The 16,083-nt window shown below is 40.6% G+C and overlaps 1 protein-coding gene across 2 annotated transcripts; it reads left to right on the top strand.

Moving 5' to 3' along the window:
- The first annotated feature begins 361 nt into the window (after nucleotides 1-361).
- On the top strand, nucleotides 362-12,977 carry SUMO2 (small ubiquitin like modifier 2). 2 transcript variants are annotated; one of them, XM_069481700.1, is made up of 4 exons: nucleotides 363-542; nucleotides 2,457-2,588; nucleotides 9,663-9,734; nucleotides 12,313-12,977. In XM_069481700.1, the coding sequence occupies exons 1-4, from the start codon at nucleotides 522-524 to the stop codon at nucleotides 12,373-12,375; spliced, it is 288 nt and encodes a 95-aa protein (XP_069337801.1). In that variant the 5' UTR covers nucleotides 363-521; the 3' UTR covers nucleotides 12,376-12,977. The 2 variants fall into 2 exon arrangements, with proteins under 2 accessions (XP_069337802.1, XP_069337801.1); XM_069481701.1 differs by lacking the exon at nucleotides 9,663-9,734 and having other exon boundaries at nucleotides 362-542; nucleotides 12,313-12,934.
- The last annotated feature ends 3,106 nt before the right edge of the window (nucleotides 12,978-16,083 follow it).

Here is a 16,083-nt window from a genome sequence, read left to right as displayed (position 1 = left end):
CAGAATCTCATGCTGGGGCTTTGATTTGGGGCTCCCCCTTCCTCATCTAGTCAGTCTGCCATTTCTGGTCTATGGCTCACGTCTAAGGCCTGGAGCCTCCTCGTCCCCACTAAGGACCAGCTGGAAGCCATTTTGATTATGCTCCACCACAGAAGGAGGACAATACAGCCCCGCCCAGAGCCAGGCGCGCCCCCGCGACAGGCCGGGTGCGCGTGTCCGCGCCTCTTCCCGCCGGCCTGGCGGGCGCCCGGCCCAGGCCGCGGTGGCGCGGGGCGGGGGGTGGGGGTGGTTATGTAAGCGTTGCGCGCTCCCGCGAGGCTGCAGCCAATGGGAGGCCCCGGAGGCTCGTGCTCGCGCACGCAGGGTGGGGGGAGGGAGCGCACGACGTGCGCGCGCCCTCTCCCTCGTCCACCGCTGCCGCCTCCTTCTTCTGCCGCTCCTGGTGGTGCTTGTGTGCTCGTTCGGTGCGGACCTGGTACCTCTTTTGTGAAGCGACAGCTGAGGAGACTCCGGCGCTCGCCATGGCCGACGAAAAGCCTAAGGTGAGTTCGGCGCCAGCCTCCTTGCCTCGCCTTGCTGCCGGGGTCACAGCGCGGGCCGGGGTCCGGCCCCAGCCACCGCGGGCTGCCCGCGCCTTCTCGGGCCCCCCATGGGGCGGCCGCGGCTCAGGCCCGGGCGCTCCGCGCCATTTTCCTCCCTCCCTCTCTTCCTCCCTCCCGCGGCGGAGGAGGCCCCGCCGCCCTCCCCCGCCCCCAGCGGCCTCCGAGTGCGCGCGGAGCGCGACTTGGGCGGGCGGATCGCAGACGCCTGCGGGCCCACCAGCCTGGAGCGGGGCTTCTCGGCCCTGCCGGCCAGGCGCGCGAGAAGAGGCATTAGGGCGCGCGGGGTCCACATCCTCCGCGGACCCCGCGGCGAGTGTTGCCGCCTCCGCGGTGGCGGGGAGTCCTCTCAGCCCGGCGCCTCACTCCTCAAGGTGGGGGCCGAGAGCGTCTGGGGACCCTTGTCCCGGATCATGGCGGCCGTGTGAGGGCTCCGGGCGAATCAATGGGCTGCTGATGGTTGGGAGCCGGGTACCCGCGGGCCGTCGTCGGGCCTGGAGGTCCGGGGATTCCCGGGGAGTATTTCCCACTTTAATGGCCTCAGGGGCCCGAAGGGGGAGGGGCGGCGGCTTTTGCCAGGGTGCCAACGAGCCCCCTAACCTGCGAAGACTGGATTCCTGAAGTTGGAGGCAGAGGTACGAGCAGAGAGACTTTGTAGGGCTTAACTTTTGGATGCGGCTCATGAGGGAGGCTTGCCGTGAGGACTAGGGGACAGACACATCATCAGGACACATGAGACTTGCTTTTGGTTTGTTTGGTGACATTCCCCCCTCCCCCCCTCGCGCATTTACTTTCTGAAATGACTTAGGGGCTACATAATTCCTTCTTTCTACACTTGATTTTGGAGAACTTCGGGTTGGGTCGAAATCTGCAAGGAAGGCTTAGAATGAAACTGTGTATTTGATCCGTGACAACAAAGGGGAGGGGAGAATGAGAGCTCTTCATTGAAAATAAACAAAAATGAAGCTGTTAATAGAGGCAAACATTAATCATGGTTCTGAGTTATTACCATTGCTCCAGAGAGAATCAGAGGATAGTCCTCAATTGAAGTTTTTTTAAAAAATGGGGATTGGGTTTAAGTCATTAATCTGAGTTTGGTAACTTCTTAACGAGAGAATTAGTAATGAGTTTTGAATTGCAGGCTCTAGAGTATTTGTATTTTCTTGCATTCTCATTCATCACTTGTACTTAAAGCGCTTTGGATAGAGAAAGGACGCTCTTAACATTTTGGGGAGAAATATATTTTAGAAGGGATATAAAATATGGCATTTTAGAAAATTCAGCTTCAACGAGAACGCTGTAATGAATTGAGTGGGACCTATCTTTAAAAATCTGGGTGGGCATGGTGGCTCACGCCTGTAATCCTAGCACTTTGGGAGGCGGAGATGGGGGATTGCTTGAGGCAAGGAGTTTGAGGCCAGCCTGGGCAAAAGCTGGTCTCTACAAAAAACAAATAAAAAAAATTAGCCAGGCGTGGCAACACACCTGTAGTCTCAGGTACTCGGGAGGTTGAGGTACAAGGATAACTTGAAGCCAGGAGTTTGAGGTTGCAGTGAGCTGTGATCAGTCCAGGCTGGGCAGTAGAGGGAAGACTTGTCTCAAAGAAAAAAAATATTGCTAGGATAGTATTGCACGTAGTCTTTTCTGTTTCTGTGACAGCTATCTAATACTGTTACTGCAGGATTTCTGATCTTTCAGATTGATTTCAGCAGCTGAAAACAGCTGTACACTGTTTTATCATACAGAATGAGAAACCTGTTGATTTCTGAAGCAACTTGGGCTGTTGTGTTAAAGGGTGGTGTTTTTTTTTTTTTTTTCCACATTTTCCAAATTATATTTTTATTTTTCTTTCAACAGGAAGGAGTCAAGACTGAGAACAACGATCATATTAATTTGAAGGTGGCGGGACAAGATGGTTCTGTGGTGCAGTTTAAGATTAAGAGGCATACACCACTTAGTAAACTAATGAAAGCCTATTGTGAACGACAGGTGAGGAGTTGATATGTGTGGCGACTGAATAAAACTTTTTGAAAAATCTTATTTTCTTGACAAGAAACTAGACTAGCACAATATTACAATGACTGTTTTTGGTAGGATGAATGTACACTTATACTTGGTATATAAGTTTTATCATTACTTGGTGTGTTGATTCCTTATGAGAACCCTTAGTATGGAGTTTGCTTAGTATTACATATGATTCTAGACCTGTGCCAGAAATGCATCAAATTATATTTGCAACACTTGTTTTTTTTCCCCAAGGGAATGTCATTTTATGTTTACAAGAAAATAAGTGAACTTGGTAAAATTTCTCGTCAGGTTCTTTTTTTATTCATGTAAAATTTTTCTTGTGTCAGAACATTTGAGTATTTTAACCAATTTGGAAATAAAATTAAATGTGAGTTTAAGGACATTTTGCAATTTTTTTGAAGTGTGTACATTGTGATATTTGGTTTTTTACACTAATAGTGGAGGTCAGAAAAATTTAACCCCACTCAGCCAAGCATAACTATTGCTATATTACAGGACATTTGCATTTTACTCAGAAAAATAGTGTATAGACATCAAGAAGAGGAAGTAGAAAATTCTGCTCTCTTGATTTGAACAGATGTTGGGAGGTAAATGCAAGCTTTTACTAAGACAAGGGAGCTTCTTTTTGTGATATTGGGTCTGTAACAAGACAAAAGGGCAGGTTTAAAGATGACTTTACAAGTAAAACAAAAACTGATACCTATATCAGTTAAAACAACAATAATCTAGCAGCACAAGTATTTTTCTTACTCTACCCTGAATATATAATATATAAAAGTTGAGGAAATCATTTGTTTAGGCTAGAAGAACTTATCTACATTGTAAATTATCCTAAAATATAGGCTCAAATTGAACAAGGTTTAAACCTATATAAGTTGGAAAATTGAGTTTGAGTTGTTACATCTGTTTTCCACTTGACACCTAAGGGTGTTTAAAAGAAACAGTGAAGTTATAAATTTCTCTTTGAGTGTTTGAAGCTTTATTTTATGCCTAATTTATTTATAATATAGTATGAAAATGCAGTGCTCATAATTCTTTTTCTTCATATGTAAACCTTAACAGTTCCTTATAAAGACACTACCTTTAATGTACTCTTATTTGAAGCATTTGGTGAAATCCCCCTAAGACTTAGTAAATACAAACTTTTAAATTGCGCTAAAAAATTTGTGCATGAGCATCTTCCACAAATGGACACTAGAGCCCCTTCAGGTTACAGGGGAATTTTAAAAGGTAATCATTTTATAGAACTTTTTTTTTTTTTTTTTTTTTGAGACAGAGTCTCACTCTGTTGCCTGGGCTAGAGTGCTGTGGCATCAGCCTAGCTCACAGCAACCTCAAACTCCTGGGCTCAAGCAATCCTCCTGCCTCAGCCTCCCAAGTAGCTGGGACTATAGTAGGCATGCGCCACCATGCCCGGCTAATTTTTTCTATATATTTTTAGTTGTCCAGCTAATTTCTTTCTATTTTTGGTAGAGATGGGGTCTCACTCTTGCTCAGGCTGGTCTCGAACTCCTAAGCTCAAACGATCCACCCGCCTTGACCTCCCAGAGTGCTAGGATCCCAGGCATGAGCCACCATGCCCGGCCATTTTACAGAACTTAATTTAGCAAAGCCTCACAAAAAGTGGAAACTCATGCTTCAATTTGGTGGTTTTGAACAATATTCCCTGCATCTTATTTAACTTTTCTATAGTTTATACAAAATTTTAGCTTTTAAATGGTCATATTTTTCAGCACTTACTATGAAAACTTTCAAAGATGGAGCAAAATGGAAAGATTTTTACAATGAATACCCATATGCCTAGATTCAACTATTTACATTTTATTGTACGTATCTGTTGATATCCCTTATCCATCCTAAAATGGTCTTTTTTTTTTTTTTTTAAGACTTCCTGTTACTGGTAGGGGTCCCAAAGGAGCTTTTTATTCATCTGATATTTACCAGATGCCTACCATGTGCTGGGGGATTATACCAGGTGCCAGAAAAACAATACATAGCATATTCTTTGTACTCCACATTATCTTTAGAGGAGATTTTCCTATGAGGTTGAGAGTTATCAGGTCAGTCAAATGTTTGCATTTTCCTGCTGTGTTAAAATCAGTTCAGTGTATTATCCAGGGTAAATAAAGTTTTCCTTGAATTTTCCTAGTTATTAGGTTTAAGATTGGGATTATATTTGATTGAGTTTGTTAGGGTCACTCTTTAATTTGGACTAAAGGAAACAGAAGCACTGGTAGTATGTAAAAAAATTAAATTCTACTTATGTATTTGTATATAAATAGGATTTGAAGATCGGATATAGGAAGAGCTTGGAAAGATACTCCCGTTTCCCTTTTAAATTGGGAATAACCTGAAAGTTCTGAGTAACAACATCCATGTTTGCTTTTCAAAGGATTTCTCTCAATCTAAGGAAGAGAGAGTTCAAGTATCATAATTGGTCTGTGATTGCCTGTTTGTTAAGAGTACGTACAGGCTATCAAAAGACTGACATACTTATCTAATTTTCATAGTTATGGGGGGGGAAGTTGAGAATTCCTGACCAAGGATTTCCTGTCAAGATTAATTGAATGTACATATTTAATTTCTGATGCACTTGGCATCATATCTCTGTGGGTATTCCAGTCGACTGAGCATGTACAAGAGGATTCTTGATTTTTATCCCTAGAAATCTGTTTTTTCTGTGGTATCCCCTCTCATAAATGGTACCGTTCTACATCCAGGTTTGTGTTTGTTTGTTTTTTTTGTTTTTTTTTTTTGAGATAGAGTCTCACTCTCTTGCCCCGGCTAGAGTCCCGTGGCGTCAGCGTAGCTCATAGCAACCTCAAACTCTGGGCTCAAGCTATCCTCCTGCCTCAGCCTCCCAAGTAGCTGGGACTACAGGCATGTGCCACTATGCCCGTCTAAATTTTCCTATGTATTTTTAGTTGTCCAGCTAATTTCTTTCTATTTTTAGTAGAGACAGGGGTCTCACTCTTGCTCAGGCTGGTTTCAAACTCCTGAGCTCAAACGATCCACCTGCTTCGGCCTCCCAGAGTGCTAGGATTACAGGCGTGAGCCACCACGCCCGGCCTACATCCAGTTACTGAATTCAAAACCATGGGAGTCATCCTTGATGCTCTTATAAGTCATAAAATCTGTCAGTAAATTTTGTTCCCTTAAATCTGTGATGTCCAATACTGCTGAACCAGACATTCACATATCTTGCAACCATTTTATTCTAGTCTTGTTCAGTTATTATCTCAGAATTCTGTCTGACTCTACCACATCTTATTTTTTTTTTTTTTGAGACAGAGTCTCACTCTGTTGCCCAGGCTAGAGTGAGTGCCGTGGCGTCAGCCGAGCTCACAGCAACCTCAAACTCCTGAGCTCAAGCGATCCTCCTGTCTCAGCCTCCCGAGTAGCTGGGACTACAGGCATGCACCACCATGCCCGGCTAATTTTTTCTATATATATTTTTAGCTGTCCATATAATTTCTTTCTATTTTTAGTAGAGATGGGGTCTCGCTCTTGCTCAGGCTGGTCTCGAACTCCTGAGCTCAAACGATCCGCCCACCTCGGCCTCCCAGAGTGCTAGGATTACAGGCGTGAGCCACCACGCCCGGCCTCTACCACATCTTTGAAGTGCCCCTGTTCCCAGTTCCTGTCATTCAACCCTCTTACTTTTTTTTTTTGCTTTATGAGGGTAGGGACTTTTTCACTGTTTTCTAGAGCCTATACCAGTACTCTATACATAGAACATGTTCAATGAATGCTTGTACAGTGACAGAACATTCAAACTGATAACTCCAGAGGTTGGCTTGTAAATTAGTTTTTCAATTATGTGAAGTAGAGTTTGCCACTTAGCCTTCTGCTAATTGAAAGCATGCTGTTTCATTCTGGTGTGGATTTACCCTAAAAGATTATATCATGGAGAGTCAGGTGGTTTCAGAGCGTAGAGTCACTGATTTAGTCTAATTCATTTTTGTAAACTGGAGAAACAGGGACCCAAAGAGAGATCTCACATAACTCTTCCAGGGCATAGCTAGCTCAGGGATGAGAATGATACAGAAGGGGAGTCCAAATAAATACTGGCTTATGGCATCTTAAAGGCAAGTTTCCTTTGGACTTGTATTCTAGTGAATACAGAAGTGAAGATTTAAAGAGCTTTTATTGATAAGGAAAAACATAAGCAGAAGTTGAATTATCCAAGCAAACAAAGCTGTAGGAAATTGGTGACTATAAGGGGCTTAATAGGAATATATTTCATTTGGGGGCATTCAGAATTCTCAGTGTATCTTTTCTAGTCATTCTGTGCATATTTCTATACTCCAAAATACAGGTGGCAATAAAGGAATACAATTTGCTTATATTCTGTAATTCTGACCTTGCCTCCCCGCCCCTGACCGCCGGCCCACCTCCCACCCACCTTTGCATGGCCACACCACGGACCTTACCAGTGGATGTAGAGAAGAAAACCCAGCATATAGAAGGTGCTTAGTGTTTGGTTGAAGTAGGGAGTCTTCAATGGAACGTTTGCAAATATATAATAGTTAGCAATTAATGGCTTGGCATTGAATTGTTGGTTGCTTTGTGTAGTTACAAATTAAGTTTGAATATCATTGTGAACAATGAATTAAGGTTATGAGTATCACCTGCCTGGTGGCGTATTTGTATTCCTCAAGCAAGATAAGGCATAGTGTGAAAGTGGTATGTATCAAACACTGGACTAGCATTTTAAAGGAAAGCAATATGGTCTTCCTTGTATTTATGATGTGAATAGTTTTAAACACAGATTAAGGGAATCCTTTTTAAATAAGGGAATACAGGTCTTATACGAGTGTTTATTGAATATTTTGTTTCAATATTTTTAGTCCTGGGAACTCAATTTTCTCTTAAATATCAATTGATGTTTAAGGGAGCTTATGTAACAATTATAGTTTGTAATTTGGACATGATACAGGAGTGAATTTTTATTAGAAGTTTCCTAGACAGCTACTTTTTTAGTTAATTTATTCACAACATAACTCAAAAGATACTTTATTTTCCTGTCTTGTCTTCCTTTGGCTCTTGTTACCAATAGCTTTGCTTCTGTGCTTCTCTCCCCCTTTCCTCACCCCTTTGTCAGGTAAGTGATGTTTGATAAGTAAAACACTACAGTCAGTTTTGCAGAAGGGGCATGTTTAGGCTGATCTATCTCCTTCCTACATGCACATAAAAATATCTTGACACTAAACTCTAATACAGTTTTTAAATTTCTTCGTAATAAAACTTCTTCCCAGCCTCTGGCCAGGTGTGGTGCCTCATGCCTGTAATCCTAGCACTCTGGGAGGCCAACGCAGGTGGATTGTTTGAGCTCAGGAGTTCAAGACGAGCCTGAGCAAGAGCAAGACCCCGTCTCTACGAAAAATGGAAAGAAATTAGCTGGGCAACTAAAAATATATAGAAAAAAAAATTAGCCGGGCATGGTGGCACATGCCTGTAGTCCCAGCTACTCGGAAGGCTGAGGGAGGATTGTTTGACTCCAGGAGTTTGAGGTTGCTGTGAGCTAGGCTGATGCCACGGCACTCGAGACCGGGCAACAGAATGAGACTGTCTCAAAAAAAAAAAAAGAAAACCCAAAAAACTTCTTCCCAGCTTCTTAGTAGTTTTTCATTTATTTAGAAACAAAGTATGGTTAAATAGATACTTTTTTTCATCTATTTTATTCCATCAATTCTTGTTGAGTAGCATCTACCATGCCCAAGAGATGCAGTGTAACCAGGACAGTATAGATTCCTATCATTCCTGGCGCTTGTTTTCTAGGGAGACATTGACAAATAATTACAGGTTTGGGTAAGTACTAAGAAGGAAATTAAAAAGCAAATGCTTTTGAGCTAATCCAGGAATTTCATGAGTTTAGATTGTGGCCTTATGGGTGATTTTAAGGACTGTTATTGCCTGTCTTCTGGTGGAAGTGTCTTCACAGCTTAAGGATAAGAACTTGTTCAGTGCCTGTGGTATGCCTAGCATTGTGCTGTGGGGGAGGGATTCGTTTGCATAGTGGTAGGAACTACTTGGGTAGAAATGAAGGTAAGATGCTTTTAGGCAAAGTTTTATTTTTAATCATTAACACCTTTCTAGGTGACTTCCAGTTTTCTTTTCTTTTCTTTTTTTTTTTTTTTGAGACAGAGTCTTGCTTTGTTGCCCTGGCTAGAGTGAGTGCCGTGGCGTCAGCCTAGCTCACAGCAACCTCAAACTCCTGGGCTTAAGCGATCCTACTGCCTCAGCCTCCCGAGTAGCTGGGACTACAGGCATGCGCCACCATGCCCGGCTAATTTTTTCTATATATATTTTAGTTGTCCATATAATTTCTTTCTATTTTTAGTAGAGATGGGGTCTCGCTCTTGCTCAGGCTGGTCTCGAACTCCTGACCTTGAGTGATCCACCCGCCTTGGCCTCCCAGAGTGCTAGGATTACAGGCGTGAGCCACCTCACCCGGCCGACTTCCAGTTTTCTTTCTTTTTTTAGAGGTAGAGTCTTGCTCTGTTGCCCAAGCTGGAGTGCAGTGGTATAGTCATAGTCCACTGCAGCCTGGAACTCCTGGGCTCAAGCAATCCTCCTACGTCAGGCTCCCAAGTAGCTGGGACTACAGACATATGCCACTTTGCCTAGCTAATTAAAAATGTTTTAGAGGCAGGTCTCACTGTGTTGCCCAGTTGGTCTCGAACCCCTGGGCTCAAGCAGTCCTCCCTCCTTGATCTAAGTGCTGGGACTAGAGGTGTGAGCCACCATGCTTGGCCCAGCTTTCATTATTAAGCATGATGGTGTTCCCCTCCCCCTCCATTTTAGAGCCCTTAAACGTGTATCTATTACAAACTCCTAATAGTATGACATAGTATGGTTTAAAGAAAGTAAGAATCACCCCAAATGTTTTTGTCCCACATGGAAATATTAACATGTTGATGATTGTTTATTTAGGTATCTTTTAATATATTCATGACTATGCATATAATTTTATCTAAATGGAATGCTTACTGTTTCTTTACATGCTGCTTATTTTAAACTCTCTTGTTTAAGGGTTTGTCAATGAGGCAGATCAGATTCCGATTTGATGGGCAGCCAATCAATGAAACAGATACACCTGCACAGGTAAAAATCTCTGCTAATTGTAAAAATTACTGTGTTTTATAATCTTTTCAACAGTTTTGTTTATGAATTTGTGAACTTTAGACATTGGAATATAGTTCTCATAGAGTTCAAAGATATGTGAAATATGGCCCAAGGGAAATAGAAAGGAAAAAATAGGAATAGATTCAGGAAATGCTAGTGGTTTTTAAATGTCCGGTTATCACTCAGTAAAGGAAATAGGGCATTTAGTTACTTCAGTAAATCTCATTTTTTCCTATTACCAGCATTATTTGGAGAAAACAGTAAAAACTCCAATTCAGAATGTATTTTTTCCACTTGTTTCTGTTGTTGCAACCCTTCTGGGGATGGGGAACCTGCAGCCTTCTGATTTTAAGATTTTTTTTTTTTTAAAGCACCAAAGGAGACAAGGAAAGTTTCATCTTTCTCTGCTATACCCCTTTTAATAAAAGGATTTGTTCTTTTAAAATTTGGATTCTATCAAAAGGCCACACCACACTTAAGGACCTAGAAGGCCACATGTGGCCTTAAGGCCGCAGGTTCCCTACCCCATATGCTGGATTGAATTATCTTTCACCTTGTGATAGGTGAAATATTTGTTAAATAGGAGAATTGTTATAAATTAAAACTAATAAGTTAGAATTTATGACTTTAATTGCCAAGTCTCTTGATAGCTAAGTTTGACAGGGAGAGTTCCTGATAATAGGTGACTTTCCAGACCCTTACTACAAAAAGTGATGCTCTCTGATCCCTTAATCTTTTTGCATACCAGTTCCTTTTGTTCTGTCACTTTTTATGGGATCAGCTTGATTGTCTCCTCTGGCAGAAGCTCTTTCTTTATTTTCTGTTTACCCTTTCCAACTTTGACAAAGACTTCCAATCTTGGAAAAAAATATTTTAAAATACTACGATAGTAGACATTTAAATTGGATCCTTATAACTTAAATTTCCATTTTATCGCCCAGTTAAAACTAGAAAGTGATGAATGTTGCCTGAGTGAAGTAGCATATCCAGACTGTAGTTTTGTTGATAATCTTCAGAAATTTGAGATGTTAGAGTTGTCTTGAGGGAAGACTATTTTAAATTTCCATAGGTGACAGTCTCTAAGAAGCAATTATAGTGTGCAGCCACAAGGAGGAGCTAGATTCTCTATTGCCTTTATTTTTGAAGGCATCTGAAGTTTCATTATAAAACTTTATATTACAAAAATAGCTTTATTTTAGTAGATAGGCTGACAGGCCTATTGTGATTAAAAGAAATACTGGATTAAAAGGACCTATTGTTCCAAACTGTCAGGTAATCATGTATTTTCTGTCTTTAGCTTCTCCTTACCCACCACCAACACTGGGGATTGTCTACTACATTTGCTGCAGATATCAGACTGGGAGGTGTATTTGTTCAAAACTGTGACCTGGAGGCATTATAAAATCTTCAGTTTGAATTTGGAATTGAATTCATTTTAGAATTGTTCTCCCAATATTTGTTATATAGCAGAATTGTGATAAATTAGAACATCTTAGCCCTTTTATTTATTTATTTGTTTGTTTATTTTTTGAGACAGAGTCTCGCTGTGTTGCCTGGGCTAGAGTGCAGTGGCATCAGCCTAGCTCACAGTAGTAACCCCAAACTCCTGGGCTCAAGAGATCCTTGTGCCTCAGCTTCTCAAGTAGCTGGGACTACAGGCGTGTGCCACCATATCTGGCTAATTTTTTCTATTTTTAGTAGAGATGGGGTCTTGCTCTTGCTCAGGCTGGTCTCAAACTCCTGAGCTCATGAGATCGTTCCACCTCAGCCTCCCAGAATACTGGGATTAAAGGCGTGAGCCACTGTGCCTGGCCTTTTTTTTTTTTTTTTGGCAAAGTCTTGCTCTGTCCCCTGGGCTAGAGTGTAGTGGTATCGATCATAGCTCACTGCATCCTCAAACTCCTGGGCTCAAGCTATATCCTCCTGCCTCAGCCTCCTAGCTACAGACACTTGCCACCATAACCAGCTAATTGTAAAATTTTTTGTGGGGTCTCACTGTTGCCAAGACTGGTCTTGAACTCCTGGGCTCAAGCAGTCCTCCCACCTTGACCTCCTAAAGTGCTAGGATTACACGTATCAAGCCAGCCTTGCAGCTTTTTTTTGTTTTTTTTTTTGTTTTTTTTTTTTTAAGGCTGATTCACGGATATTTCCATTTCAACACATGTAAATCTAACAGCTACATGGTATTTCATATGTGAGTGTGTCATGTTTTATTCTTTGTGTTTTATTCCAGTCTTTGCTAATCTAAGCAATATTACAGTGAGATCCATTAAGCATATCATCCTCTTATGGATACTCATGGACATATTCAGCTTTTTAACTTAAAAACTAAGTTTTCTGTAGCACTCATAAAAAAAGGAGTCCAAATGAAAAATTACTTAAACCAAGTTTGATGTTACTTTAAGCCATGAGACATCTAAAGTAATGAACCCTGGAACTGAGTGGAACTTGTGCAGTTTTTCAGGATATTTAAATCTGAAAATTATAAATTAATTTATAATTTTATATTAATTTAATAACCCATCATATTAAATCTGTTTTTTCTGTTTTATGCTAGTTGGAAATGGAGGACGAAGATACAATTGATGTGTTCCAACAGCAGACAGGAGGTGTCTACTAAAAAGGGAACCAGCTACTATACTCCAGAACTCTGTTGTTACAGACCAAGATTACATTCTCAATTAGAAAACTGCAATTTGGTTCCACCACATCCTGACTACTACAGTATAGTTTTCTCTATTCTTTCATTTTCCCCTTCCCCATTCCTTTATTGTACATAAAGTAACTGGTGTATGTGCACAAGCATATTGCATTTTTTTTTTTTTTAACTAAATGGCCAATGGTATGTTTTGATTGACATCAAGTGGCGATGGGATGGGGAAAAATACTGGTTCTGTGAAAATACCCTCTTTCTCCATTAGTAGCATGCTCATGCAGCTCTTATCTTTATATTCCAGTAAGTTATTTTGCTCTCATTGTTTTAACAAAAAACAACAACATAAAAATCCTTGCATACCTTGTTCAATTGGAGAATTTTAATGTTTTTCATTTATCATTGTAAAACCAAGGACAATTTTATAACTTTTTTGTACGTAGCTGTTACATGTAGGGCAATCTGTCTTTAAGTAGGGATAAATTACTCTAAAAAGAAAATGAATCCTAGATAGTTTTCCCTTCAAGTCAAGCGTCTTGTTGTTTAAATAAACTTCTTGTTTAAAATGAGCTGTTTTCTTTATTCTGAGAAATACTAAATAGAAAATTGAAGCTTAGAAAAAACATATGAATAGGCCTACTAAAGGAGGAATAAAGCATTGGCATTTCTGACAGACTGATGTAAAACAATAGCAAAGTTATATAAATGACTAGCAGCAGAAGCGTTAGCCTCTACTGTGTTCAAAATGCTTTAAATTTACAACTTTACTAGCAAGAACATTGGATCATAATGTAGATTTACCCCAAGTATTTTCTGTAACACCTACCTGAGGCAGAGTAGGGTATAGGGTAGTACATGCAGACAGGAAAAAGTTCTTTGCCTTTTCTGCTGATAAATCACTTAGCCCTCACTTTGATAAGTAAATACTCCCTGAGCTAAAATAAAGTTTTTGTTCCTTACTCTAGCATGTTGAGGAACAGAAAATATCTACACATATCCATTCTTAGAAACCTTAAGTATGCAGGGCACTATAGATTTTAAATTCGGATGTATGGGGAATGAACACAGCTATATTATGATGGATTATCTAACCCCTGTTTTGTTTTTTATTTTTATTTATTTATTTATTTTTTTGAGACAGAGTCTCACTCTGTTGCCCAGGCTAGAGTGAGTGCCGTGGCATCAGCCTAGCTCACAGCAACCTCAAACTCCTGAGCTCAAGGGATCCTTCTGTCTCAGCCTCCCGAGTAGCTGGGACTACAGGCATGCACCACCATGCCCGGCTAATTTTTTCTATATATATTTTTAGATGTCTATATAATTTCTTTCTATTTTTAGTAGAGATGGGGTCTCGCTCTTGCTCAGGCTGGTCTCGAACTCCTGAGCTCAAACGATCCGCCCACCTCGGCCTCCCAGAGTGCTAGGATTACAGGCGTGAGCCACCGCCCCCGGCCTTAACCCCTGTTTTAGACATGAGGAGGCCAAGGTCCAGAAGGGTTGTCACATAGCTGGATGGTGACCAGACTACAAAATTGAGACTTGAGATTATGTTTCCTCATGCCCATTTATTGATTTCTCCAATATTGATTCTGCACCGATCAAGTCCTCATGTATTAATCACTTAATTCACTCTGCCTCTGTTGTACTTTATATTACCCATTTTTATAGCAAATGAACGTCCCCCGGAGACAGCAGGAATTCAGTAGGTTTTTTAGCTCTGTATGTGTTTGAATCTTAATCTTGAAACAACTGGACTTTTATTTACCTATATGTATGGTACTACCAACCTGTTTTTTAAAAATTTGTATAGTGAATGTGGGAAGTTTGCCTGCAAGAATTCTTAGTATGAAGAGATCAGGTAAGGATATTTCTCTTGATTTGTTGCTCAAGGTATTAAATAGTGGAATTTTGCAGTGTCCTACAAATTAGGATTGAAATTCAAATCAAAGAACTTTATTATTGAAGATGTCTTGAATTGGTTCTTGTTTAATCATAATCTACAAGTCACTAATACTGTGTCTGAGCTTTTGAGGAAGATAAACTTTAAATTCTTTCACTGTAGAAAAATTTTTGGTAGAATTTTTTTTTTTAATTCAGCTGATAACCAGAGAACTTTTGGTAGAATTTAAAAGCCAGAGAGAAATATATGGAAAGGACACAATTTCATGACAATAGTATGTTGTAGCTTATTGATATTTGGGTTAGTGTCTGCTTAAGATTTCTGTTCTTGAGTTAGTTTTTCCTGGTTGTTGCTCTTACCCTATTTCACATAAGTAGCTACCAAGGAAAACATTTTGTGGTAAAATGTATGAAGCACTTATTAGAAACACCTTGAATATGAGTGAACTATAGAAAATACTGAGAGTTTTTGTCTTATTATCTTTTTTTTTCTTTTTTTTTTTTTTTTTAGACAGAGTCTTGCTCTATTGCCCAGGCTAGAGTGCTGTGGCGTCAGCCTAGCTCACAGCAATCTCAAACTCCTGGGCTCAAGCAATCCTCCTGCCTCAGCCTTCTGAGTAGCTGGGACTACAGGCATGCACCACCATGCCCGGCTAATTTTTCTATATATTTTAGCTGTCTATATAATTTCTTTCTATTTTTAGTAGAGATGGCGTCTGCTCTTGCTCAGGCTGGTCTCGAACTCCTGACCTCGAGTGATCCTCTCGCCTCGGCCTCCCAGAGTGCTAGGATTACAGGCGTGAGCCACCATGCCAGGCCATTATTATTTATCTTGATAAAAGGTTCAGGTGATGGCAGTTATACTATTTTGTTCCAACTCCTTTTGTTTTTCTCACATTGATACCCTACATGTTTATATACTAAAAGTGGCCAATATATATCTAGGTAGTCACAGTGCTGTATAGGAAGATGAGAGAATTTTAACTCAAGCACTTTTCACGGAAGCTGTTTGAAGCCAAAACCAAGGTATTAACAACTTTTCAGAAATAGGAGTATCAGGTTATTTGGTTCAGTGGTTTTCTTATTCATGTTTTCATGGGAATTACCTTAATTTGCTTATCAGATTGCATTCTACCTAACGGTCATGAGATTGAATAGAAAATGGGAAGGAGTGAACCCAACTTGAAGAAGTAGAAGACCTGTGTCAAAGTGTGTAATTCGTGTAGGAGACTGTGACACCATGAGGTCAGGGGATAATGGAATTCCAGGATTTGAGGGAGATTATAGAGGCTCTAGATTATTGGAGAGGGCTGTCTGTGCTGTTGAGGGTTATTTTTGAGTTAGGATGATGCTGCTTTTAAATATGACTAATTGATTTTGGTTTGGACTTTGGTGTTAGAATCCTGGCAAGCTTTTAAAAAGTACTAATGCCTGGGCTCTTGGAATTCAGAAGCAGCTCTGGGTGGCATGCTCACAACTCTGAGTTAAGCACATTATGATGAAGTTTAACACATTGCCACAGTAGAAAAAAAAATTTTCCCTTGGGCCACTGTTTTATTATAAAAATAGAATAAAAACTTCAAAAACAAAATGATCCTTTCTAATTTAATGAAAAATTTGTTATTTTTTGTTGTTTGTGAGTTATATGCAACTTGAAAAATAGTTCTTGCAGCTCCCAAGGTGAAGGAGACATATGCTTCATGAAGCCCTGGGCTCAAAAACTAGCGTGAGTTAAATACTACTCATGTGGCAGTCAAGGTATGTTTTGGATACCTA

This window comes from Eulemur rufifrons, chromosome 9 (assembly GCF_041146395.1).
Source record: "Eulemur rufifrons isolate Redbay chromosome 9, OSU_ERuf_1, whole genome shotgun sequence".
Taxonomy (NCBI): Eukaryota; Metazoa; Chordata; class Mammalia; order Primates; family Lemuridae; genus Eulemur; species Eulemur rufifrons.
Note: the sequence above shows the minus strand (reverse complement) of the source record. Positions and strands in the feature narration are given on the sequence as shown.

Bases quoted from the DNA above. Each gene is read 5' to 3' on its own strand.
- SUMO2 (XM_069481700.1), top strand. From the start codon at position 522: ATGGCCGACGAAAAGCCTAAG. The intron at 543-2,456 runs GTGAGTTCGGCG...TTCTTTCAACAG, and splicing joins TGGCCGACGAAAAGCCTAAG to GAAGGAGTCAAGACTGAGAA. The intron at 9,735-12,312 runs GTAAAAATCTCT...GTTTTATGCTAG, and splicing joins AAACAGATACACCTGCACAG to TTGGAAATGGAGGACGAAGA.